This window comes from Rhinatrema bivittatum, chromosome 7 (assembly GCF_901001135.1).
Source record: "Rhinatrema bivittatum chromosome 7, aRhiBiv1.1, whole genome shotgun sequence".
NCBI lineage: Eukaryota > Metazoa > Chordata > Amphibia > Gymnophiona > Rhinatrematidae > Rhinatrema > Rhinatrema bivittatum.
Window position 1 is genome coordinate 112,452,480 of NC_042621.1, and position 25,009 is coordinate 112,477,488.

The 25,009-nt window shown below is 45.8% G+C and overlaps 1 protein-coding gene across 1 annotated transcript in view; it reads right to left on the reverse strand.

The window, feature by feature from the left end:
• Nucleotides 1-25,009, reverse strand: part of CDH23 (cadherin related 23) — a 1,814,588-nt gene that overhangs the window by 1,782,224 nt on the left and 7,355 nt on the right. Inside the window, exon 2 of the mRNA XM_029608940.1 lies at nucleotides 6,956-7,030. Coding sequence (XP_029464800.1) covers nucleotides 6,956-7,025 — 70 coding nt within the window. The 5' untranslated portion in view covers nucleotides 7,026-7,030. The remainder of the gene's footprint in view (nucleotides 1-6,955; nucleotides 7,031-25,009) is intronic.

Genomic DNA, 25,009 nt, shown 5'->3' on the forward strand with positions numbered 1-25,009 from the left:
ATCGAGGCGGCGGCGGTGGGAGCCGGCGGGCGGGTGGGCGCGCGTTGGATCCAGGCGGCGGTGGGAGCCGGCGGGCGGGTGGGCGCGTCTTCGATCCAGGCCGCGGCCGGGTGGGCGTGCATTCATCCAGGCAGAGGGAGCCGGCGGCGAAAGCGGCCTCCGGAGGCCGCTTTCGCCGCCGGCTCCCTCTGCCTGGATGAATGCACGGCCCCCACCGGCAGTGAATGAATGCCCGTGCGATTTCGGCGCTCAAGGTGGCCGGGTGGGTGGTGCATTCATCCAGGCAGAGGGAGCCGGCGGCAAAAGCGGCCTGCTTTCGCCGCCGGCTCCCTCTGCCTGGATGAATGCACGCCCACCCGGCCGCGGCCTGGATCGAAGACGCGCCCACCCGCCCGCCGGCTCCCACCGCCGCCTGGATCCAACGCGCGCCCACCCGCCCGCCGGCTCCCACCGCCGCCGCCTTGATGACCGCATGCCTGGGGGATTCGGAAAGTGACAGGAAAGTGACAGGTATTTATACATATATATATATAAACAACTTACGCTGCAATGTTAATATGGAGGTCGTCCATGGTTTTTTACATTTTACTCCCTTTGGTTTTACCCCCATTTTTTACACTTTATTCCCATTTTAATTTTCGCCCTGCGCCTTGCTTCGGGAGGGGGGGGAACCATCCACTTCCTGGTGCCTGTCATTTCAAATGTCATTTCAAATGACATTTGAAATGACAGGTACCAGCGCACCCAGGATACTGTATAGGCGCTGTATTAGCGCCTTATACAGTAAAATGGGTTGCGCGGGCCTAACGCTTGCCTAACGCTTGGCAGACGCGGCATGAATTTGCATGCAATTTGAAGAGAGTATCGAGCGGTAGGTGAAGAGAACTGTGTGTGCGGGGAACGAGGGTGCGCCCGGCACTGCCGCACTGTTTCTACCGCGGCCTTAGAGTATCGACCTGATTGGTTTTTTTTAGCACGCATTGCTTCAAATTGTAAAGAGCAAGCTAAACCGTCACCTAACTTGATGCACAAAGATGGTAACATTCAAAGGCATTTAGCCAGATAATACATATGGTGTCTGGCTAAATGCTGAGTTTTGAATATCCTCAGCACTTATCCAGCTAAAAGTTAGCTAAAATGTATTCAAAAGAATATAGCCAGTTAAGTAGCTTTAGTCTACTAAGAAAAAAAAAGGTGGTACATGGGCCTGGCAGTCTGAATCCATGCCCCCCACTCAATGTTAAACAAGTAGCCTGCCAGGCCAAGACACCCGCCCCTCCCCCCCCCCCCCCTTCAGCCCCCAAACCCTTCCAGGTATTATTAAAGATTCCCAGTTAGGAATTTTCTGAAATGAAGGCTCCATCCTCTCTCTCCTTTGCTCCCCCCAACACCAGAGCAATACTGTGATCCCGGAGCTAAAGGGGGGTTCTCAAAGATACCAGGTGGAGGGAGAATGAGGATGGGGCCTTCATGTGAGACAATTCCTAACTGGGATAGGTGGCAGGAGGAGGGGGAGGCTGTCGCCAACACCTAATGCTTTTATTTTTTAATATCTGGAGAGGGGTATCAGACCGGCAGGCTACTTTTTTAACATTGAGTTGGGGGCATGGATTCAGGCCATCTTTCTTTTTTAACATACTATCACTACTTAACCAGTCATGCCGCTGAATGTACCTTGTAACTTAGTCAGATAAGTACAATCTGGCTAAGTAATTTAAACAGCCAGGTTTGAATATTGACCTCCAAAGTTCTTGGTGTAATGATTCTGGCTGCTAGGCAGCCTCCCCGCCAGCAGAGGTCCTCATGAAGTCATGCTTCCACCCATTCTAACCACCTCCTTGATGATCCCATGACTCAGCAAGACCAGCCCTATTTAGCCCTGCCTCTCTCACAACTCGGTGCCTCTTCATTGAGTCACCTTGGCACTTTGTATTGGTCCACTTTGCCTTGCTACTATGTAAACCCTGTAGGGATGTAAATCGGGCTTTGGACGATTGAAAATATCGTCGGTATTTTCAAAATCGTCAGAAATCGGGGGCTCCCCCGAAATGATAGGAAAACCCCACGATATTGATCGTGGGGGTTCTCTTATCGTTTTGGGGGAGGGTGGGAAAAACGGCACACAAAAATAACCCCTACACCCACCCCGACCCTTTAAAACTAATCCCTTTGCTTCGCCCACCCTCCTGACCCCCCAAAAAACATTTTGCAGGTACCTGGTGGTCCAGTGGGGGTCCCAGGAGCGATCTCCCGCTCCCAGGCCATCGGCTGCCACTAATCAAAATGGCGCCGATGGCCCTTTGCCCTTACCATGTGACAGGGTATCCGTGTCATTGGCCGGCCCCTGTCACATGGTAGGAGCACTGGATGGCCCGCGCCATTTTTAAAGATGGCGGGGTCGGGAGGGTGGGGGAAGCAAAGGGATTAGTTTTAAAGGGTCGGGGTGGGTTTTTTGTTTATCGGCTCGGGCGCAGCTGATAAACAAAACTGCTATCGGGCCCGATGAAAAAAACCCACATGTGAATCAGAACTGGAATCCGAACCGATTCCGGTTCCGATTCACATCTCTAAAACCCTGTAGCCCTCTTGTTTCGCCTTGCCTTGTGGTCTCCTTGGCCTTCCTGTCTTGTTCTTTTGCTTTCAAGCCTTCTTGTCTCATATTGCCTTGCCTTGTGGCCTGCCTAGGCCTCCTTGTCTGTTTATCCCTTGCCTTCTCTTATATGTTCCTTGCTTTGCATAGTTCCTGTTAGCCTATGGTGTATATTCTTTCCCCTGTTCTTGTGGTCCTGTCCAGTCCTAGTCTTGTCCTGTCCAGTCCTTGTCTTATCCAGTCCTTGTCTTGTCCTACAAGTCCTCCCTGTAGCCCCTGCTCCCTGTGGGCCTCCAGTTCCAGTCCCTGTCTCCAGTTTCAGGCCTTGCCTCCTGTTCCAGCCTTCGTCTCCAGCCCCTGCCTGCCTCTGGTTCCAGCCTGTGCCTCCAGTTCCACGTTTATCTCCAGTTCCTGTCTCACCACTGCCTTGTCTCCAGCGCCTGCCTGCCTCTAGACCCAGCTTGTCTCCAGCTCCTGCCAAACTCCTGCTGACCATCAGAACCTGCGGGCTCAACCCAAGAGGGATGTGGCTGGTCAGGCAGAAGACCCTGTTCTATCCTGCCTTGAAATCCTGTACTGTCCCTGTGGGGGAAATCCATGTATCCACCCAGTCCCCCAGTTGTGACACTTGACCCCCAGACCCAAAGCATTCCTTATTACCAGATGCAGCAAATGTGCAAAATAATGGATCCCTGATAGCCTCAATCTTCCACTGCTCTTATCATATTTGCACCATTTACCCAAAAAATTGAAAGAACAGTCCTGCTTGTCTAGTATGGCTCTCAGCCCTCTTTCTTATTGCTGTTAGTATTTTGCAAGCGGTATGGGTGGTACCCATAACCTGAGTGTGCAGCGCAGCTCACCCACACCTTTATGCTCGGTCACTCCTTAGAGCTGCTGCCTGCCCCTGCCTCAGCCAGCTCCCACCAGTGTGCCATCGGGGAGAGGTAAGCATATGCAGCGGTCATGCTGGTCCAGATGTCAGTGGTGAAATGCATGCTACTCCTCTCTGACTTGGCCAGCTGTGCTTACTGATCTTTCTAAGCTGTGCGCATGTGTGTGTGTGTACATACAGGTTGTGATCCTTGTACATACAGGAAAACATAGCACACACGAGAAATCCTGATATTATTTGCATTATCCTGGCTTGCAGTACACAAATTTGAACTTGGCTTATAAAAATTTGCACAAAAAGAAAAATTTTGCACATGTAGTCTTTCAAAAATTTGACAGAACTTTGGCTGTGTCTGCATGCAACTATAGCACTGATTGTAAAGGATGGGGAAAACATGCTTCTGAAAGTAGATCTGAAAAGTACTTTGTAATTGGGGGCTGAGAGCTACAGCAGCCACCATCTGCAGGGGTTGGTTATCCAGGGTAATCATTTCCCCGATGCACCTTTAATTAATTAATTAATTAATATTATTTATAAGCAAAAGATCTAGGCAGCAAACAAAAAAAAAAACCATATATAATAATCACCAGAACAGAATCAAACTAAACAATAAATATTTGAAAAAGACAACATCATCAACCAAAAACAAAACATCAACATTCACAGATACTTTCTTAATCACATGAATGCCTGCCTGAGGTCTTCGTATGAGAAGTCAGAAGTAACTTTTGACGCTGCCTATCTCTTGCCCCGGGATAGTGCTACAGAACAGCCATCTGCTCTATGGTGGCTTGCTGCTGCTGCTGTCGTCTGGCTGGGGGCTGCTGGCCTGGCACCTGACTGATGGAAGGGGTCGTGGTGTCAGCATGGAGAAAGTCTTCCCCTTTCCTACGGTTTTACTGCTACTCCTGCTGGTTTGAATGGCAGCAGGCTAGAACTGGCACCCTCCCCTAATGCTAGTGCTAGTGGGTGGTGTCTTTGAGAGTGATGCTACAAACCAGCATTTGTAAAATGCCCCAGGACCTGAGCAAAACGCGGTTCTCCTTCATATTAAAGTGCTTCCTCACCACAGATGTCTCACGTGATCTCCTCATCCCCAGTGCTGCCGTCACTGGGGATGAGGAAGGACTGGGAGGTAAAAGGCTGGGGGCATCACTCATGCTCTCTAACTGCACTGCTTGCTCTTCCTGGCGGGTGCTCTCAGTCTGGTCAGTATCATCTGCCTCCTCACTGGAGGATAAAATGCCACTCACTAAAAGGCCCCAAATGTTCTTCTGCTACTAGCTCTTCAGTATCCTGGGGAGTTTCCTTTCGAAAACTCGGGCCAGTGGTGGAAAGATAATACTTTTGTAGCTGTATATGCGCGAGGATCTCAAAATTAAATCCCCACCACCACCACCACAAGTAAAAGTCCTCATGCTGTTCTTACTTTTCACCCTTAGTAGCAGGGAAAGTTTATTTTGGAAAGGTCCTTTTTACATGGGTATTATCGACATAAAAAGTTTTTAAACTTACCCTCCCTGAAAACTGACCACATTTAAGCCTGCTTTTCTTTTATACTTTACTGTCTTCTTTTATGACCCTTTACAAGCACAATACAGAAAAATCACTAAATAGTTTAGATTTTAGGAAAAGCAAACCAATAGGCCTGCTTTTCAACGGGAAGACTAATGAGATCTCCATCTCTGTCCGTGTGTCCTCCTAAATAACTCGTGGGTTTAATGTGATATCCACACCTGGCTATTGTCTCACCCTCTCTCTTCCTTGATGCCTGGCGGTCGCCTTCGCCTTCCTGCCTCCTGGACCATGATGGTCCTCTCTCCCTCCCTCTCTCTCCGTCCAGCATGATTCCCTGGGGGGGGGGGGGGGCTGTCCTCTCCTTCTATGCCCCTGATAGGCTGCCATCCACTCTCACACGCCTTAGCCAGGTCACTCCTGGATTCCTGTCTCCCTCTTTATCCTCCACTCCTTATTCTTGTCTCAGTCCTTCTCCCTCCTGTCTTTCCCCTCATACTGTCACCCTCAGTCGTATTTCCTCCTTTGAGCCATTGGATTCACTTTTCTGGTGCAGCTCTCCTCTCTGTTTATCAGGCCGGTGGCAGAGTTCGTGCCAGTACTGGGAAATGTTTCTTACCGCCGTCATGGCCCAGATTTCCTCCGCTTTCCGCCGTGTGCGGCAGAGGCTGCAAAGGTCCTGACTGTTGCAGCAGGCTCCTCTCCTCTCCACATCCTAGCACAGTGCAGCAGTGGGCTTCGATTCTCGAGGGCTACAATCGGTCCCTCTCTTCCGCACCTCCGCTAAACATGCGGCAGTGGGGGTTTGAGGCTTCTAATAGGCGCGAGCAGCCCCCGTCTTTCTCCCTCCTCTTCCTGGTCTGCAGCCACGTGGGGTGAGATCTTTGGGGCCTTAATAGGCCCCACTCTCACTCTCCTGGCCGAGAGTGGCAGCTCAACTAATCACAGGCGGCAGCAGCCCGTTGATTTTTCTCCCTAAGCTAAACTTTCTGGCATCCCTTCTGGAAGACCCCAGGTTGGGAACCACTGACCTAACAGAATGAAACAATATTTATCTATTTCACTTTTGTTTTGTTTTTAAATTCTGTTACGGACCAGAGCAATGCCGGGCAGCTTTTGCCAGTATGCCAATAGGGCAGCATTCAGTTGCCCGGAATTTGTTATCCTTTGATACAAGGCCTGGATAAAATCTCCCACTTTGCTCCTCTTGGCAACTTCCTCATGCCCTGCTTGCAAACGGTTCAGGAGCTGCCTCTCGGAGGTGTGTGTTGCCATAGCACAAGGCTGGTTAGTGACTCCGGTTGCTTTGTGCTCTGCAGTTCCCCCGGTTACACTGTTTGCACAACCTACGTAGGAAGCTCTCTAGCGGCACAGGTTTCTCCTCTCTGCACACGCAGCCCCATGTGGTGTGAAGACCGGGGAAAGGTGGAGCGCTGCAGACAGAACCTTTAGCCTTCCATAGGCAAGTCCCCTTGGCTCTGAAATGTGGATCCGTCTTCCCAAATGTTTGGCAGGGGAATGTTTAAGTTCGCCCAGATCGGGTGGTGTGTGTGTGCTTCCTTAATTCCTCCAGGTGCAACTGTGCAGACACGAGAGCTTGTTAAGCAGTCTGAAGTGAAGATCACAATAGCTGTGTACAGCGCAGAGGCCCTTGCTCTGGATACCCGAAGCAGTCGTGTGGCCAAGAATCACACCGGCTCTGAACTTTTGCAGCCTACATTTATTTAGCCTCACTGTCCTTTAAAGGGCTAAGCCACAACAGAAATTGCAGCACTTAAGCAATGAAACAGTCAGTGAGCGTGTCCCTGCATGACTGAATATAACTGTAAAATATGTTAAAAACAAATTACCACTAATATAGGACTAGCAGGTTTCATGTTTTCCTCTACTCAACTGCCATATGACTAAGCTCTAGGGAGGAGGAGGGCCAAGTAAGAATGCAAAGAGCAACTTACCCAAAGAGAGGGCGTGTGCAATCAACAGGGAGAAGAAGGAATTGCAGGCAGCAGCACGGTTGTACTTCATAGTTCCTGTAAAAGCAAATAAATAAGTGTAAAAACAGACTGCAATTAGGAAGAAAGCCTGCTCTCCAGATTCAACACCGGGAAGACAGAACTCTAGACTAATTCAGCTTAAAATGGGCAATGGCATTGAAGTGTATGGGACAATATCTTGTAGGGAAGAGAGAGACTAAAACAGCAAGGGTAATGGGGGGACGGGACACCCCCCCCCCCCCCCCACACACACACACAACTGTACAGGAAGCAGACCTCAGGGCTTTAAAATGAACAAAAGTATGAGTGGACGTTACAACACCCCTCCCCTCCCCCCCCCCCAAACAAAAAAAATAAAAGAAAAGCTTCTTCATACCACTTCTAGTTTCTCCTTCACCAACTCTAAATGCTCTCTCTTGCATTTATTCGGCCTTCTTGGCATTATTATGTGCTTATGATGGAGGCCAAAGTAATAAATGGCGCTGAAGCTGCCACCGGGTTTGGCGCATACTTGCGGCGGTTTTCCCCCTCGTTAGTCTCATGCGGGTATGTAAAAAAAATACCCCAGGAAAAATGCGCGCATAAACCCGTTTCAAAAACCTGCAAGGGGATCTGCTGGAGTGCATGCACGCGAGTGGCACACAAGGGCGGCAATGATCTAATCATGTGCATTGCAGCGAGCCACGCTGGCAGGGAGATCAGGTCAGTGCAGGTTTTCTAATGTGGGTTTTTAAGCGCCTGGGTCAGGGCAGAAGTGAAAGCGCCAGCGTGGAGACTGGTATTTTGATACTTTTGTGGGTCAGCCAAGCGGCAGACGGATCTGGTAGAGAGAAGGCAGCTTCTCAATGAGGTGGAATCACCGATCTGCATTTCACGCTCCTGCTGGCAGTCAGAGTCCAATCATGAAGGGATGAGATATTGCTTTACCCACCTTCTCATCAACTTCCGGACCACTAATGTATTCGTTTTTGTTTTTTTTTTTTTTTAAAAGAAAGGCTTTCACCCCAAGCATCAATTGCAGGTGTTCACATGCCAATGGGTGTCCGTGCAGGCTTCTGCGCAGATGTCTGCGCGATTTACTGCATGGGGCCATGAATGCGCATTAGTGCGCAAATTAGGCGCATTTGTTTGGTGTACGCTGATTTTTTTTTTGCATGTATCTAATTAGCATACGCGGCTGTTATTCCATCCCCCACGGCTGCTGGGTTTTGTCACCGCGTGCCCAAAAAAATCTGCATAGAAAAATCAGCGCAGATACGTTGGCCTGATATCTCCCCAGATTTGGGACGTCAAAGTCAGGTTCCAGCTGGAAAGTGCCAAACTTTAGGGTCCCAGTTCAACACCCTTTTGCGAAAGCAGCAGGGCTTTCGTAAAGCGCTTGGTTTATCTGCTACAATCCATCATCCCTCCTTACGGTACAGGGAGTCGTTAGTAGTAGGGAAGGGATAGAGCAGCTGACCTGCCTCCCACTCTGATTTGCAGAAGGGATGTTGGGCGGGAGGGTATTTAAGGCAGTGAATCAAGCTGGTTACTTCTGCCCTGCCAGCTCAAACTGGGAGAGAAGCCATGAGTCCAGGGAACTGGCAGGTGGTCAGTGCTTCTCCCGGCTGCTATTGTGTTCTCTGCCCATCACTGTCCCCATAGCCACCTCAGCCCAATCGGTGGCCACAGTGCCAGCTGACTATGGCAGTCACTCCTCTATCAGCTGTAAACAGAGAGCCAGTACTCCCCAAACCAACAATACAACTAAAACTGACCTAAAATAATTTGTTTTACTAAAACATTGATATACTGGGATTAATCCCAACTCTAGTTTAATCAAGCTTATTTCTAATTATATGCTATCAGCATTTTGTTTTCCAGAAAAAAAGTAATCAAAAATGGATTTTGGCACTGAAAATAATCAGGTTTCAGTATTTTATTTTAAATCCTTTAACCTATCCTGCATTTTTTGTAAACGTCAACTGCAGAAGTGAAATTGCTAATTGGCTCCCCATTTCTTATGGTTAAATTTGGATGTTTCAATTCCCTTCAGTCCAGCTGTTGCACTTGCTTTAGGAAACACTGGTCTGCAGCCAAAACGCTTCCGAAATGTATGTAGTCAAACTTTACTAAATCTGGGTCACTGAGAACAAAAATGATGCTTAAAATGATTGATTGGCTTTAGTTTTCAGGATAAGCTACTGGAGCAGTTTATATAACCTCTGACTTGGGAAATTGGTAAAGATAAGTGAGTTAAGAAGAGAAAGGATCTCAAATTAAACCAGAAATGACTAATATACATCTTTGACTGAATCTATAAATAAATCTATGACTAGGATTGGACAGTACGACATGGAAACATTTCCAGTTTTTCTCAGAAACAAAGCAGACAACTACAAGGAGTTGATGGGAAACCTCCTTAAGTCATACAAAAGCCTTGGCTGCAGCATGTTTTGCACTCTCATCTAGAATTTTTTCCACCAAACTGCGGAGCAGTGAGCAATGGCCAGCGATTTCACCAGGACATTGCAGACTATTGCTGGACAGTGACAAGAGACAGACCAAGAAGAGTCGAGGAGCCAGTGAATAAGGATCAAACTATGTACACATATATATACATAATGGGGGTCATTTTCAAAGGAGTTACGCATGTAAATGTGACATACTATCATAGCAATTTTCAAAAGCTATTTACTCGAGTAAAGTGCACTTACTTGAGTAAATCCTATGGACAATTCAATGGCATATATTGTAGCAATTTTGAAAAGCCCACTTACTTGAGTAAAGTGTATTTACTCGAGCAAAAACCAGTTTTGCTCGAGTAAATGCTTTTTAAAATCTACCCCAATAGTTTTTGGCCTTTGTTTCATAGTAAATTTTATTTCTATAATCCTTTTGCTGATTTAATGTTTAAAGTGTTATATAAACAGGACAGGTGAAATGCAATTTATGATTAAAACTCCACTATCTATGCATTACCTACGCAATAGACATAGATGTAAAATATAAAAACCTTAAATACCATGGATTCAGTAGCCAATCAGCTGGTTTAATTGTCATATTCGAATTCAGCACATCAACATCAATAATAAATGCCACATTTTATCGCTGAAGCAGATGACTTCTAAAACTTTGTATACCAGTGAAAACAGGAGGCACTGAAAAAGCTATTCCTGCAACTGGCAAATGCACACCCAGAAACACAACGTCATCCGATTCATGCCATTAGCACTGATAACTGTGCTAGTAGGTTTTTTCCTCTGCACGTGCAATGACAGCACAGCATTTCTCACAATCTCACTGCGTGGAAATCAGATTCTTAATATTTCTGCAGTGCTTGAGACAGGAGTTATGTAAAGCAGAGTATATTAGATAGATACGATCTGTACTATTGAATGTTCTTTTCACAGCTGACAAGGACATCACTCATGAGCAGGACGTCACAAACAGAGAAATTCCTCCTTGTATGAAAGACCAGCAGGAATAAATCATACATCTCACAGGTCACCACTACACATTCTGTTTAACACTGGGACAGTATATAGATATTTTGGTGTAAAGCCCTTGTTGTCCTTACTAATATATATGTATAACGTTCACATTGTTTTTTATGTTACACAACTGCTAAGAAAAATGTATATTTTTGTAAACCGTTATGATGGCTCTACCGAATGACGGTATACAACAAATAAATAAATACATAATATGGTCATGGATCCATTCTCTGAATCAGCCCTGTGATGTGTGCCTAACAGGGAGCACGAGGGCCACGGAGGGATATAGGGTTTGCTCTGTGTCCGGAAGGAGTGAGGAGCTCCCTGCTGGAATTTGCCCCTAGGATGCAGAGGAGATTGGAAACAACTGGGACAGTGAAGAGCTGCAGAATTGTATCCTTGGGAAGAAACTGATTATCTCAATTCAGTTCTCTTGTACTAACTGTAGTGTCGTCTTCTTGCCTGCCATTCTACAGGTTGAGGCCAGCTACTGGAGCCAGATTCCAATATAAGGGATGGTTGGAATGTTTCTCTCCTGATTCCAGAAATCTGATGATCCTACCGTTGTGTAGCTCACTTGGGATGAAGGAAGTGACCCGCAAGCGTTGCATGGATATCAAGATAACCAGCTTATGGATTTGACATCCTACATGGTAAAGAGGTGGAAACTGTTAAGTGCCAGTAGAAGACCTCTGTACTTTGTTCACTGAGCCTGTACCGCACCTCCAAGGCTGAGACTGGGAATTACTTTCAGTTTGTTTATTTTGTAAGCCTTTGTAGAAGGTGATTAGTGGTGAAGATTTTCTCCTATGTTTTGGATGCAGTGCATAGAACTGTTTTGATTTTTGAACGTAAAGATAAATTATGGGAACCGCAAAACTGCATTTGGACTGGTTCATAACGAAGCAGAATGATAAATGATATTGCATTGTTTCCCACCAATTGTGCTTTGGCACATGCATTTCTTCCCTCTGGACAAGAACCCTGGAAAGCACATGGGCTGCATTTGAGAAAAAAAAAAGAAATGAGATTAAACCCTAATGTCACTTCAGTGTGAGTCTGACCTCAGCATGAAATCTTCTGAACACAGGGAGCAGACTTGTTCGCACTGGCAATGGACCCTGTACTTTTAAAATTGTATTCATTCAGTTGAAAACCTCCATCCAGAATCTCTATATCCCAAGGCACAAGGAACGAATGGATGAAGGAATCTTTGAAGAAGAAGAATTTCAGACAAATGTTAGATTACCACAGACTCATACACAGGGGCAGTTCTATCAGTCCGTATCATCATGTTACTGTCTCCATAAGGAGGTTAGCATCGCCCTTCCCAATATAAGTTCCCAGCTTTCGCCCAAGTTATGTCTACCCATGTTGCTATACCTGCTTTCACCCTAGTTATGTTATCCAGGTTTCTCTACCCTGTTCAATGTAAGACAAGACAGTGTCACTGTTGTTTTTTGCTGGTTGTAATGTAAACCGTAGTGATAATTAATCCTGTTAATTGAACCTCGGTATATAAAAGCTATAAATAAATAAATATCATTGGGCAGAGTAATGCGGCCACCTCAGGCAGCAAAATTGTTGGTGTGGCAAAAAAATGCCCCCCTTCAAAATGCTCCTGTGGTGGCCATCTCATCTTACTGCAATACTTGTATTTATTAATAATATGCCCGCAGGGTTTCCACACACTGAGGGCTGGAAGAAACGCCCCACAGTGGTACAGGCCAATAATGTGCCCATGGGACAGAAGAAGAGACTCGTGTTGGCACCGCTGATGACATCATGCTGGTGGGGTTTCCACACCATACCAGCAGGAAGAAAAAAAAGATCTAGTGAGGGGGGGAAGGGGGCTAAATAATAAAGAAGGCAAGGCAAAGGGAAGGGAAGAGAGGGGAGGGAATGGGGTGTGTGAGTGAGAAGGAAAGGCCTGAGCAAGAAAGAAGGGAAGGGAAGAGACTGGAAGGGAGCGTGAGTGAGAAGAGAGGTATGAATAGGTGAGTGCATGAGTGAGTCAAGGGGTGAATTAAAGGGGAGGGAAGGAGTTGGTGAGCAAGAAGGGAGAGAAAGGAGTGAATGAGTAAGTAAAAGGGGAGGAAAAGGTTTTAAGTGAAAGTGGAGGTAAGAGGGTTGAGTGAAGTGAGGGGGTGAGTGAAAGGGGAGGGGTGAGAAGGGGAGGGAAGAAGGGGAAGAGGATAGTTTAGTGAGAAGGAAAGGAAGGTGAGTGAGAGCGTGAAGGGAAGGGGGATGAGTGAGAAAGGCAGGAAAATTAAGTGGTGTGAGTGAGAGAGGAGGAAAGAGAAGGGGAGTGAGAGGAAACAGGGGAAGTGTGGGAAGTAACGAGGGAGTAAGAATGTATGTGGAGCAAGTGGAAGAGAGTGCATGGCTGCCTAGGGCACTAGAGTTTTGGGGGTGGCATAGCAGTGGCAGGACTGCAGTGATGGTGCCTCCTTGTTTTTCTCACCTGTGTGGGCTCAGAAGAGGAAGGTGAGCCTGCCCAGATGGGAAGAAGGAGGTGCAATTGCCACGCCAGAAGAAGTAAGAGCAGCGTCGGCCTGTGTGGCCAGAAGAAAGGAGCAGGAGAGCATCAATCCACGCCCCAAGAAGAAAGAAAAGGAGTCCCATTGGCTGTATGGACTAAAGGCAAAGGCTGCTGCTGCTTGTGCATTTCAGAGGAAAAGAAGAGTGAGTGATTGTCTTCTGTTTTGAAAAATGTTATTACATAAGAACATAAGAAAATGCCATACTGGGTCAGACCAAGGGTCCATCAAGCCCAGCTTCCTGTTTCCAACAGTGGCCAATCCAGGCCATAAGAACCTGGCAAGTACCCAAAAACTAAGTCTATTCCATGTTACCATTGCTAATGGCAGTGGCTATTCTCTAAGTGAACTTAATAGCAGGTAATGGACTTCTCCTCCAAGAACTCATCCAATCCTTTTTTAAACACAGCTATACTAACTGCACTAACCACATCCTCTGGCAACAAATTCCAGAGTTTAATTGTGCGTTGAGTAAAAAAGAACTTTCTCCGATTAGTTTTAAATGTACCCCATGCTAACTTCATGGAGTGCTCCCTAGTCTTTCTACTATCCGAAAGAGTAAATAACCGATTCACATCTACCCGTTCTAGACCTCTCATGATTTTAAACACCTCTATCATATCCCCCCTCAGTCGTCTCTTCTCCAAGCTGAAAAGTCCTAACCTCTTTAGTCTTTCTTCATAGGGGAGTTGTTCCATTCCCCTTATCATTTTGGTAGCCCTTCTCTGTACCTTCTCCATCGCAATTATATCTTTTTTGAGATGCGGCGACCAGAATTGTACACAGTATTCAAGGTGCGGTCTCACCATGGAGCGATACAGAGGCATTATGACATTTTCCGTTTTATTCACCATTCCCTTTCTAATAATTCCCAACATTCTGTTTGCTTTTTTAACTGCCGCAGCACACTGTACCGACGATTTCAATGTGTTATCCACTATGACACCTAGATCTCTTTCTTGGGTTGTAGCACCTAATATGGAACCCAACATTGTGTAATTATAGCATGGGTTATTTTTCCCTATATGCATCACCTTGCACTTATCCACATTAAATTTCATCTGCCATTTGGATGCCCAGTTTTCGAGTCTCACAAGGTCTTCCTGCAATTTATCACAATCTGCTTGTGATTTAACTACTCTGAACAATTTTGTGTCATCTGCAAATTTGATTATCTCAGTCGTCGTATTTCTTTCCAGATCATTTATAAATATATTGAAAAGTAAGGGTCCCAATACAGATCCCTGAGGCACTCCACTGTCCACTCCCTTCCACTGAGAAAATTGCCCATTTAATCCTACTCTCTGTTTCCTGTCTTTTAGCCAGTTTGCAATCCACGAAAGGACATCGCCACCTATCCCATGACTTTTTACTTTTCCTAGAAGCCTCTCATGAGGAACTTTGTCAAAAGCCTTCTGAAAATCCAAGTATACTATATCTACCGGTTCACCTTTATCCACATGTTTATTGGTTTTTGAGAACTTTTTAAGAATTTTTGGGGCAGATTTTCAAGGATTTACGTGTGTAGGGGGGTTACGCGCACCAGGCCTATTTTCAAAAGGCCCGGCGGTGTGCTTAAAGCCCCGGGACGCGCGTATGTCCCAGGGCTTTTCTGAATGGGGGGGCAGAGGGTGGGACGGGGTGGGGCTATGGGCGGGGCAGGGTGGGGTGGTCCGGGGGCATGGCTGGGTGGTCCGGGGAGGTCCGGGAGGTGTGGCTGAGGACTCTGGCACAGGGGGATCGCGCGCCACGAGTCGGCCGGCGCACGCACGATACATAACTTCCAAAACAAAGGTATGGGGGGTATTCTTTAGGGCTGGGGGGCAGGACAGGGAGGGGAAAGGAGGGGAAGGTGGGGGGGAACAGGAAAAGCCAGCGGGGCTCCCCGAGGGCTCGGCGCGTGCAATTTGCACTAGTGTGCACCCCCTTGCGCGCGCCAACCCCTGATTTTATAACATGCGCACGGCTGCATGCGCATGTTATAAAATCGGGCGTACATTTGTGCGCGCCGGGTTGCGCACACAAATGTACACCCGCGCATATGCATTAAAATATGCCCCTTTATGTTTAATTGTTGAATGATGTTCTATTTCTCAGTGTTCTGAAATATTCTTTTTATTAGTATGGTTTTACTTTTTGATTGATGTGTTATATTTCTTGGCTTCAAAATTCAAAAATATCCATCTTTTTAAGTTAGCAATGTAAGACTTATCCAGCTATGCTTCTGAACATCAATATACAAATCTCTATTTAGCTGGATAAGTTCTATGGCAGGTTTAACTTATCTGGTTAAATTAACCAGATGTTCGAATATCAGCACTTATCTGGCTAAGTTAACCAGATAAGTATCACCCTGCCTTTACATCCATTGCCCAACCCTGAGATATCTGGCTATCTTCTTAACTAGATAAATGACTTACCAGCTAAGTGATAATAGCCAGATATTCAGCAACCACCATTTAGCCAGATAATCAGATAAATAGAACTTAAGTAGCTTTTGAATATCGGGCTCTTTGATTGTTATTATTGTTTTATGAGAAATGGTGATGTTTCTGTTTTTCCATTGTTGCATTGCATACAGTGTCTGGTTTCTTGCAGTTTTCAGTTCAGTTTTTGTCTGCATATTTCTATTTATACTTTATGATATCTTTATGCTGTATTTAGTGGTGGTCTGTCTGTGTTCTGAATGTATGACCGAGGTAAGATATACTGCTGGCAAGTAGTGATCTATAGCAGCTTAGCTTGGTCTATTTTCCAATGAAAGATGTAATAGTATTTTGGGGCCTAATGTAATATTTGCAGTGTTGCCTTTTCATAGGTAAGTTTGTTGCTGTTTGTGTCCTGGCAGTTAGTGCTGTTTTTGTATGGGAGGTTTACTGTAATGTAATTGTAATTCAGTTTATTCATGGTTTCTGAGGGCCAAGCCATCACCCAATCCATGTTACAAAAGGCTTAACACCGTATTGGTTCCAAGTATCTTTTTTGCAGGGTTTTCTGATTGGCATCAGAGCAGTGCATGTAAAAATAATATGACTGTTATATTTTTACCTCAGAAGACTGTACTTTTAATGTCCCTTTTCATGAAAAATCTGTTATACATGCATAATATTTAATTGTGTATGGTGAGGGCCATGTGCAAGGCTGTAAAGTTTGCCTAGGCTGCCTAATTCCCTTGCACTGGCCCAGACAGAGTGTGCCACACATTGCACACCCCCCCCCCCCCAACACACACACACCATTCACCCAACTCCCACTTTTTCCAGTGGGAAAATGGTAGGGAAAGGTGGGAGTCAGGTGTTAGGGTTCCAGGGAATATGGCAGGGTTGGCCCAATATTCAGCACTGGCCAGTTAAGTAACTTAGCCAGATATGACTAATCTGGCTAAGTTACTATGTATATTCAGTGGCACAGCAAAGTCACTGAACATATGCATATATGTGCGCACTTAACCAGATAAGTCTGCCTGGCTGTTTAGACCTGCTCTATGGAGCATCTAAACTTAAATGTAAACTTATGCAGCTAACTCCGAATATTGGTAGTTAGCCATATAAGTTATATGGCTAACTCGCTCTGCCCCTGATCTGCCCAGTACATGCCTACTTTTTGTGCTTATAACCTTTGGACATATATGGGACATATACAGCTAAACGGCAGCCACTAATCATAGGCGCATATTCAGTGGTTAGCCGCATAAGTCCCACTTATCCGGCTAAATAACGCTGAACGCGCATTGAATATTGGGCCCATGATCACTAATACTCTATCTGCTGCTCCTTTGGGAACTCTGTTCCCTGCTTTCTCCCTTCTGCAGTATTTTAAATCACCAAAAGATCCAGACTGCAAGGGGAACCCACAGGGGCGGATTGGCCTATCGGGGGATCAGGCTTCCCCCGGTGGGCCGGTCTAGTTGGTCACGTGGTCTTGACCGCGTGGCTCTACCTCAGCCCAGCCTCAGTGCCTCCCAGCTAGCCCCCACCAGAGGCCAAGCCGGCGGGGGCTGAAGAAATGAAGATGGGAGCCTCCCAGCCAGCCCCTGCCGGAGACCAAGCCGGCGGGGGCCGAAGAAATTAAAATCGAGGCCGGCGGAGGCCAAAGAAAAGAAGATGGGCGCCGCCCAGCCAGTCTCCGCTTGAGGCTGGCTGGGATGCGCCCATCTTCTTTTCTTTGGCCGCCTCCACCACCGGCCTCAATTTTAATTTATTCGGCCCCCGCCAGCCTTCGGGGCCAAAGAAATTAAAATCAAGGCCGGTGGGGGCCGAAGAAGTGAACACCGGTGCTGCTAACCGCCACCGGAGACCAGCTGTTCAGCTGAGGGCCTTAGATCTGAAGGGTGCTTCTGTGTGTATGTGAGAAAGGAACGGTGCTTCTCTGTCTGTGTGTGTGTTTGTGTGTGTGTGTGTGTGTTATGTATGTGAGAAAGGAATCTGCCAGTTTAAAAAAAAGGAAATGTGATAATACATATACCTCAACTTTTGTGCTGGTAGCGCAACTTTCGAAAAGTTAGATGAAAGATTAAATTACTGAATTTTAAGCATCCCTCTTCTGGAAAATAAAATTTAGCAAAGTGGGTAGAGCCAAATACTAAAGCAAAAAAAAAATTTAAATATTTAAAATGTTCATCTCAGCAAAATCACAAATTTAAGGTGGGGTTTGGTGGGTTTTTTTGAAGCATAATTTAAGCATGAAGACTAGAATAGTTTCAATCTGAAACGGTTTTGCTATTTTTTTTTAAGCCTTTAGAAAATGTATATTTTTAAATGACTAAGACTGGAATCTTCCCATTTAAAAGGGAAGTTGACTAAGGATGTCTTTCGGTTCCATATCTCCCACATGAATAATCATATGACTGATAGTTTGAAGAAAGACACTTGCTTTATTGCCTGAAAGTGTAAAACAAGAGAAGCTGTACGGTGTGGGTGGCTGTCCCTTGGGAGGACAGAACCTGAAGGAAGGGTGTCATTTCGCCTTCTGATAGGAATGTTGTTTTCTTATTTAAGGATTGGGATCATCACTTTCACTTTTAGTAAAAGTGAAAAATGCTGCAAGTCTGAAAGCAAGGTGCTTCTGTGAGAGTGCAATGTGTATGTGAGACAGGGAGGGTGCTTGTGTTGTGTGTGTGCAAGAGAGATGGAGCATGTTTTTGGCTGGCTTGTGGCTGTGAGAGAGGGCATGTGTGTGATTGAGCCTGTTTGTAAGTGAGATAGAACATGTGTGTGATTGAAATCCTGTGTGTAAGAGGGAACGAGAGCATTGTGTGATTGAGAGACTGGCCAGAGAGGTGTCGTGTGTATGTGTGAGACTGATCAGGGAGATGACTGGTATGTGTGTGCTTGTGTGTGTGTGTGTGTGTGAGAGAGAGAGACTGGTTGGGAAGATGATTGGTGTGTGAGAGACAGAAACTGGTCTTGAGGGTATGACTGGAGTGTGTGTGTGTGTGTGAGAGAGAGAGAGAAGAGACTGATTGTGGTCCCTAAGGAAGAGGACCGTGAGGACAGCTTCAGCAGCTACTGCTGCTTCTGGTGTGGCCTGCAAGGGAAAGGAGTAGGAGAACTGCTGGATTGATTGACTACCATTTTAATTATTGGGTAGTATGAGATGTGTCTGCTGTTTGAAATATTTTATTGGTGTTTGGTAAAGGTTTCAAAATTTGCTTGAGTCTTTAATTATTAGATATTCTATTCATCAGTTGTTTTGAAATTATTTTATTAGTACAATGTTATAATTATGATTCATGATTTATATATCTTGATTTTATTGATTGTTTCATGACGAATGGTGACATTTTTGTTTTTCCATTGTTGCACTTTATAGAGTCTGGCGTGATACGTTTTACGGTTTAGTTTTTGTCTGCACATTTCTATTTATACTTTATGTGGCTTTATTCTGTATTTGGTGAGAGTTTGTGTTCTGCATGCAAAACTGGGATGAAGCATTCTTTTAGCATGTGGTTTCTCAGTAGGAATCTGTAGTAGCTTGACCTGTTCTGTTTTCCTGATAGGAGGTGTATTGATATATTAGATTCTGGTGAAATATTTGTGGTATTCTTTTTCATAGGTGGGGTTGTTATTCTTTGAGTTTTGGCAAATAGTACTGTGTTGATACGGGAGGACCATGCCGAAATATAGGGGTGTGTACATATATATGTAAATTACATTGTATATGTAATTGGGTACCCATGGGCCAGTATGGAGAAAAATCACCCGGGCCACTATTTTCCCACAATCTGCCCCTGGGAACCCACCTCTGGGCCTCTTGATGATTTGACCTGTACTGCGACTTGGTGAGAGGGAAGGGTGAGGAGCACCATCTTATCCCTTTCCTCAGGCAGCAGATTGCCTTGAGCTACCCCTGCCCATACAAAGTCCAGTAATCTGATTGACCTAACAACTGTTAATTCTCTCTCCCTGACAGCATTTCATTTATTCTCTTATCCACAGTGATTTTTATGAGCTTGTATTAAAACCATCCCACTTATTTTAGGGAAATCTCTTCATTTACTCTTTCTTGCCACATTCTCCTGATAGATGCCAAGACCAACATTGCAAGGATCTCTACAACACTTGTACATTGCTCTCTGCTTCAATGGCAGGGGAAAGGGGAAATTTGATTCAACCACAATCAACGAGGCCCTGACTTTCACGGTCTGGGGAACTGATAAGCAGGGAGGTAATCTGCACAAGGAGCAATTACTACTCTTAACAGAAGGTATAGGATAACTACCCTTAACCAATAAGCCATGATGCTGCAACTGCAATATCACTCTCTGCTTCAAAGGAGGGGGGGGGGATGGAGGGAAAGAGGATTTTTGGATTCAGAGACAACCAGCACGAGCCATGACGTTTTTACAGTCTGGGGTCCAGATGCACAGACATTAAGGAAAAGACACAGGATTGTTTCTATGGCCAAGTCCATAAGCAGAGGGGTAACCTGCATGACGCAGTAGATACTACCATGGGAGGCTTGCTGGGCAGACTGGATGGACCATTGGTCCTTTTTTGCCATAATTTCTATGTTTCTTTGATGTAGAGCGGGAATCGTTCCCACGCAGCAGTATCCTAAATATGAAATCTACAGTTTGTTATCTAAAGAGTTCTGGCATTTTTTCAGCAAGGTTAAACAAAGAATATCTGAATTCAGAAAATGAAAAGAGATTTATTTAGCAAACCAAATTTACTCTGTATTGTGTAAATGTGAATAAAAACATGTTCTTAAAATTCATCAACTGTCCTATTTCTTTTATGCCCTGGTGTACCATATCCCTAAATACATGTACCTTCTTAGCATACAAAGCCTATGTCTTCAAGCATTTGCATTCTTAAAGAAACAGCAATGAGTGTTTGATGGGAGCAGTTGCCCTCTGATATTCTTTCATATATTTGCTGTCTCTTTAAGAATGTAAACACTTAAAACCATAAAGGTAGATGTTTAAAAAGGATGCGCGGGCATCCATGTGCGCGCAGCTCCTGGCCCGTGCACATGGATGTGCCGATTTTATAACATACACACGGCAACGCGCACGTTTTAAAATCCAATACCCACGTGCACCTGTGCCTGATTTTATATATTGGCATGCGCATGCACGTGGATGGCCACCCGCACACGCAAGGGGAGGGGGGGGATTTTATTTAAAAGCGTGCAGCGATGCAGCTGAGTCTTGCCCAGTTCCCTAACCCCCTACCTATCTTCCCTCCCTTTTCCCCTCTCTGCTCTGACCCTAACCCCCCCAAACTCACCTAACCTTTTTTGTTTTAAAACTTATCTGCTCTTATGAGCAGAAGTAAGCTCCTCATAGGGCTGTCCCGGCTGGCCCCCAGCCCCCGGCCTGCCCCTTTTTTTTTAGGAACCCGGCACTTCTGCCCGTACCGGGAGATACACGCGTGGCCGGGCCACTCTGAAAATGCGCTCGGCACGTGCGTGGCACGGCCATGTGCACATCTACCGGTATTGGCATGCGTCGAGTTATAAAGATTCACCTCATAGGGTTTGTACGCTAAAAATGACCAAGTTTGACAATTCTAATCGAAACACTTGATCAGTGTTAGCTCACAAGAGAGACCAAGACCATGAATTTTTGATTGAAATAATGAGTCAGCTCCTGAGAGATAAGCATCAATGTTTATTTGCATTTAAAAATACCTTGAAATAAATGATCAATGATTTCAATTTAATCCGCATGCCAAAGATATGAGTCACATACATTATGTGCAATCAGTGCATTTTTTTTTATGATGGTCACACATATTAACCTTTCTGATCCGGGTCAGTTTTCTTTAAATAGACTACTTGTTATAAGTGAAAATAGGCCAGAGCCCCAAACAAATTATAGTATGTTTTAAACCACCCAGGCTGGGGAACTTCTCTCTTTTGCTATCAATGTTGTGGTCAATGACTTAAGGCTTGGAGAGGTCCATATTCTAAAGCATTTAGCCGGCTAACTCAGAGGTTAGCCGGCTAAATGAATATATGGGCACATATCCAGCTAAATACTAGCCGCCTTATAAGTTAGGTGGCTAGAATTTAACCGGCTGAGTAAGTTAGGATCGTTTCAAGGGCTTAACTGAGTTAGCTGGCTAAGTTAACCAGATTTACTTAGCCGGCTAAGGGGGTTATTTTTCCAAGCCGCGTTATGGGCTTTTTGCATGCAAAAAACCCCTTAACGCATGTGAAAAGCACCATAATGCATGGTGCGATGCTAATTTAGAAAAGGGGTAGAATTTAGCCATATCACACAGTTTTAACGTGGCAAATAACTACACCTTTTTCATTTGCGTTAAGCTGTGCAACATGGCTTTATTGCACTTTGTGATGTTTTCACATAGTGTTTTTAGTCTTTTAAACTGGGAGAGAGAGAGAGACTAGCTATAAAGCCCTCACAGAAGTTAGGTATTTATAGTACCTCTATAGGAAGCCCACCTAGTTACTCGAAGTGAGCTTTAGGTATTAGTGTAGGGGTTGGGGGCCACTGACATTCAGAGTGAGATGCACGAACAGAATAGTGCACTCTTGTGAAGATTTGATGTCCTTCGGAGTGAGGAAACTCAACCAAAGATGAGACTTGTACAATGTTCTCTCAACCTAGCTTGATGGTCTCACTCCGAAGGACATCAAATCTTCACAAGCATGCACTGTTCTGTTTGTACGTCTCACTCTGAATTTCAAAGTGGCCCCCTAACCCCTACACTAATACCTAAAGCTCACTTCGAGTAACTAGGTGGGCTTCCTATAGAGGTATAAATACCTAGCTACTATGAGGGCCTTATAGCTAGTCTCTCTCTCTCTCTCTCTCTCTCTCTCCCTCCCTGTGGTTGTAGGTAGGAATTACAATTGTGGCACTTACCGCAAAGTGCGAAAAATTTATCGCACTCTGCGGTAATACCTATGTGAAGCACTAAGATAGCTTATTTATCGCAAAGTGCACTATTACCATAAAACACGCCCCTCTTCCTAACACATGCGATAGTTTGATGAATCTAGCCCTAAGTCTGATCGGGGCAAAGAGCTGTCCTAAAGTTAAGTGGCTATAGATAGCCGGTTATATTCAATAGTGCGGTTTCTCTATTGAACATACCTGCAAAGATAACCGGATAAATTTATTGGCTAACTTTGATAATCAGACTAAGTCTGAATATAGACCTCAGGTTTTCCAGATTGTTATTAAATGATGAGAAAAGCTCACTAGGGGTTAAAGCCCTCAGTGAATTTATAAGGAAATAATCTTTTTTATTTAAGGCGGCAAGAATGGTGTTTATATCTCAATCTTCAGAGGCAGAAAATATCAACACAGCTAAAAAATTAATAAAGGTAGGTATTCAAATGTTGCATACACAAAGTCAAAGTGTTAAAAAAGAAATGTAATTTTATTTATCTTTAGCAGAAAATTAAACTGGCAGTAGGCTAGTCTTCAAGTCAGTCAAATAATAGTTCAACAGGAATGTAAAGCAATGTAATGACCAGGAAGGACGTGAACCCTTGGACCAATGGGGAGGTTGATATAACCTTAGGAGATGGCTTTTCAGGTTCTCTGTCGGGTGGCGAGGCGGAACAGAAGTTGGAACTGGCTGGATCTTCACCGCAGGAGACTTAGATGGAACTTTGAGAGGTCGAAGTGGCATGAAGTTGGTGCAAGGGCCAATTGGACCTTCGCCACTGGAAGCCCGCCGCCCCCCTGGGAGGAGCCCGTAGGGACCCGGGCCACTGGGACTTAGGTGGGCCCTTGAAGATGGAAGGTCCATTAGGGAAGTCCGGGGTTGAGTACCAGAGGATCGCCGCTTGCCAGTCCAAAGTCACACACCGAAGGATCACCTCTTGTCAGTCCGAAGTCACACACTGAAGGATCACCGCTTGCCAGTCCGAAGTCACACACTGAAGAGTAGTCTGAGAAGAAGCAGGAACCAGGAACCAGAGGCACCAGGAGTCTCCAGGAGTGAGCAGACTCCTTGCCAAGTCAAGGAGTGAGCGGAGGAAGTCTCCTCATATACTTCCCCTGGCCTAGCCCATCAGGAGCAGGTGCAGACAATTTGGAGGGCGAGGCCCCTTTAAATCCTCAGAGGAGGCGCAGCCTCACGCCTAAGGGCAGGGTGGCCATCTTGGTCCCAGGAGCAGCGCAGAGTGGCCTGGCGCCGCGAGGGGAGGCCTGGGGCACCTCCCCTGCTGACAATTACCGCGGGGACCTGCGCCGAGGTGCGGGGGTGAATGGAGCCAGACTCCCCGATGCTGCTGCGGCGGCCCCGATGCCACAAATCAGGTAGGGGGTTGCGGTCACGGGCAGCCGCGACCGCGAGGCACAACAAGCAAGAAGAATTTTAGATATTTCTTGTTCTTTAAATTCCTTTCTTTGAATGAAATACACTAAATTATTGCCAACAATCTAAATTATTGAAAAAATCTTCATGTCTTTTTTTCATATTACCAGTTATATGTTTTCTTTCTAAGTGCTTCTACAGAGAATTACAATATCAGGCCTATTTCCATATTCAATACCAGATAAGCATTATTACTTATTGTTTCTTTCTTTGAGTACCAAAATATTATTTAATTTTATTTAAGGAATATGATTCTTTATGATTATTTTTCATTTAGATATTCTAGATTTCTGTATGGTGGTAAGTATGATGTTATTCTGGGTTTTTTTCTCTCTATTTGCCTTGACTCTTTTCTCTTCCTCTTCTCTCTCACTAAGGGGCGGATTTTAAAAGCCCTGCTCGCCGGCGCGCCTATTTTCCATAGGCCTGCCGGCGCGCGCAGAGCCCCGGGACTCGCGTAAGTCCCGGGGTTTTTCGAGGGGGCATGTCGGGGGCGTGTCGGGGGCGTGGCCGATCGGCGCGGCGTTTTGGGGGCGGGACGTGCCGTTTCGGGGGCGGGCCCGGGGGCGTGGTTTCGGGTCGGGGCGTGTCGGGGGCGTGGCCGCGCCCTCCAGAACTGCCCCCGGATCGCGTCTCCGTGCGCCAGCAGCCCGCTGGTGCGCGTGGATTTACGTCTCCCTCCGGGAGGCATAAATCCAGGGATAAAGGTAGGGGGGGGGTTTAGATAGGGCCGGGGGGGTGGGTTAGGTAGAGGAAGGGAGGGGAAGGTGAGGGGAGGGCGAAAGGGAGTTCCCTCCGAGGCCGCTCCAATTTCGGAGCGGCCTCGGAGGGAACGGAGACAGGCTGCGCAGCTTGGCGCGCGCCGGCTGCCCAAAATCGGCAGCCTTGCGCGCGCCGATCCAGGATTTTAGCAGCTACGCGCGTATCTACTAAAATCCAGTGTACTTTTGTTTGCGCCTGGAGCGCGAACAAAAGTACATGAACACGCCGTTTTTAAAAATCTACCCCTATTTTCTTTTGTTGTTAGTGTGTTTCCCCTGTTTCTGTCTCTCTGTTTCTTACTCTGTGTTTTACTGTCTTTGTCTAGATAGACTTTCCTTTGTTTATATATGTTTGTGGTACACACTTAGCTCTGTTCACCGATACTGCAGATGTAAGATTAAAGCCGGAGTTTGCTGCTAGAGATTTTTTTAAAGT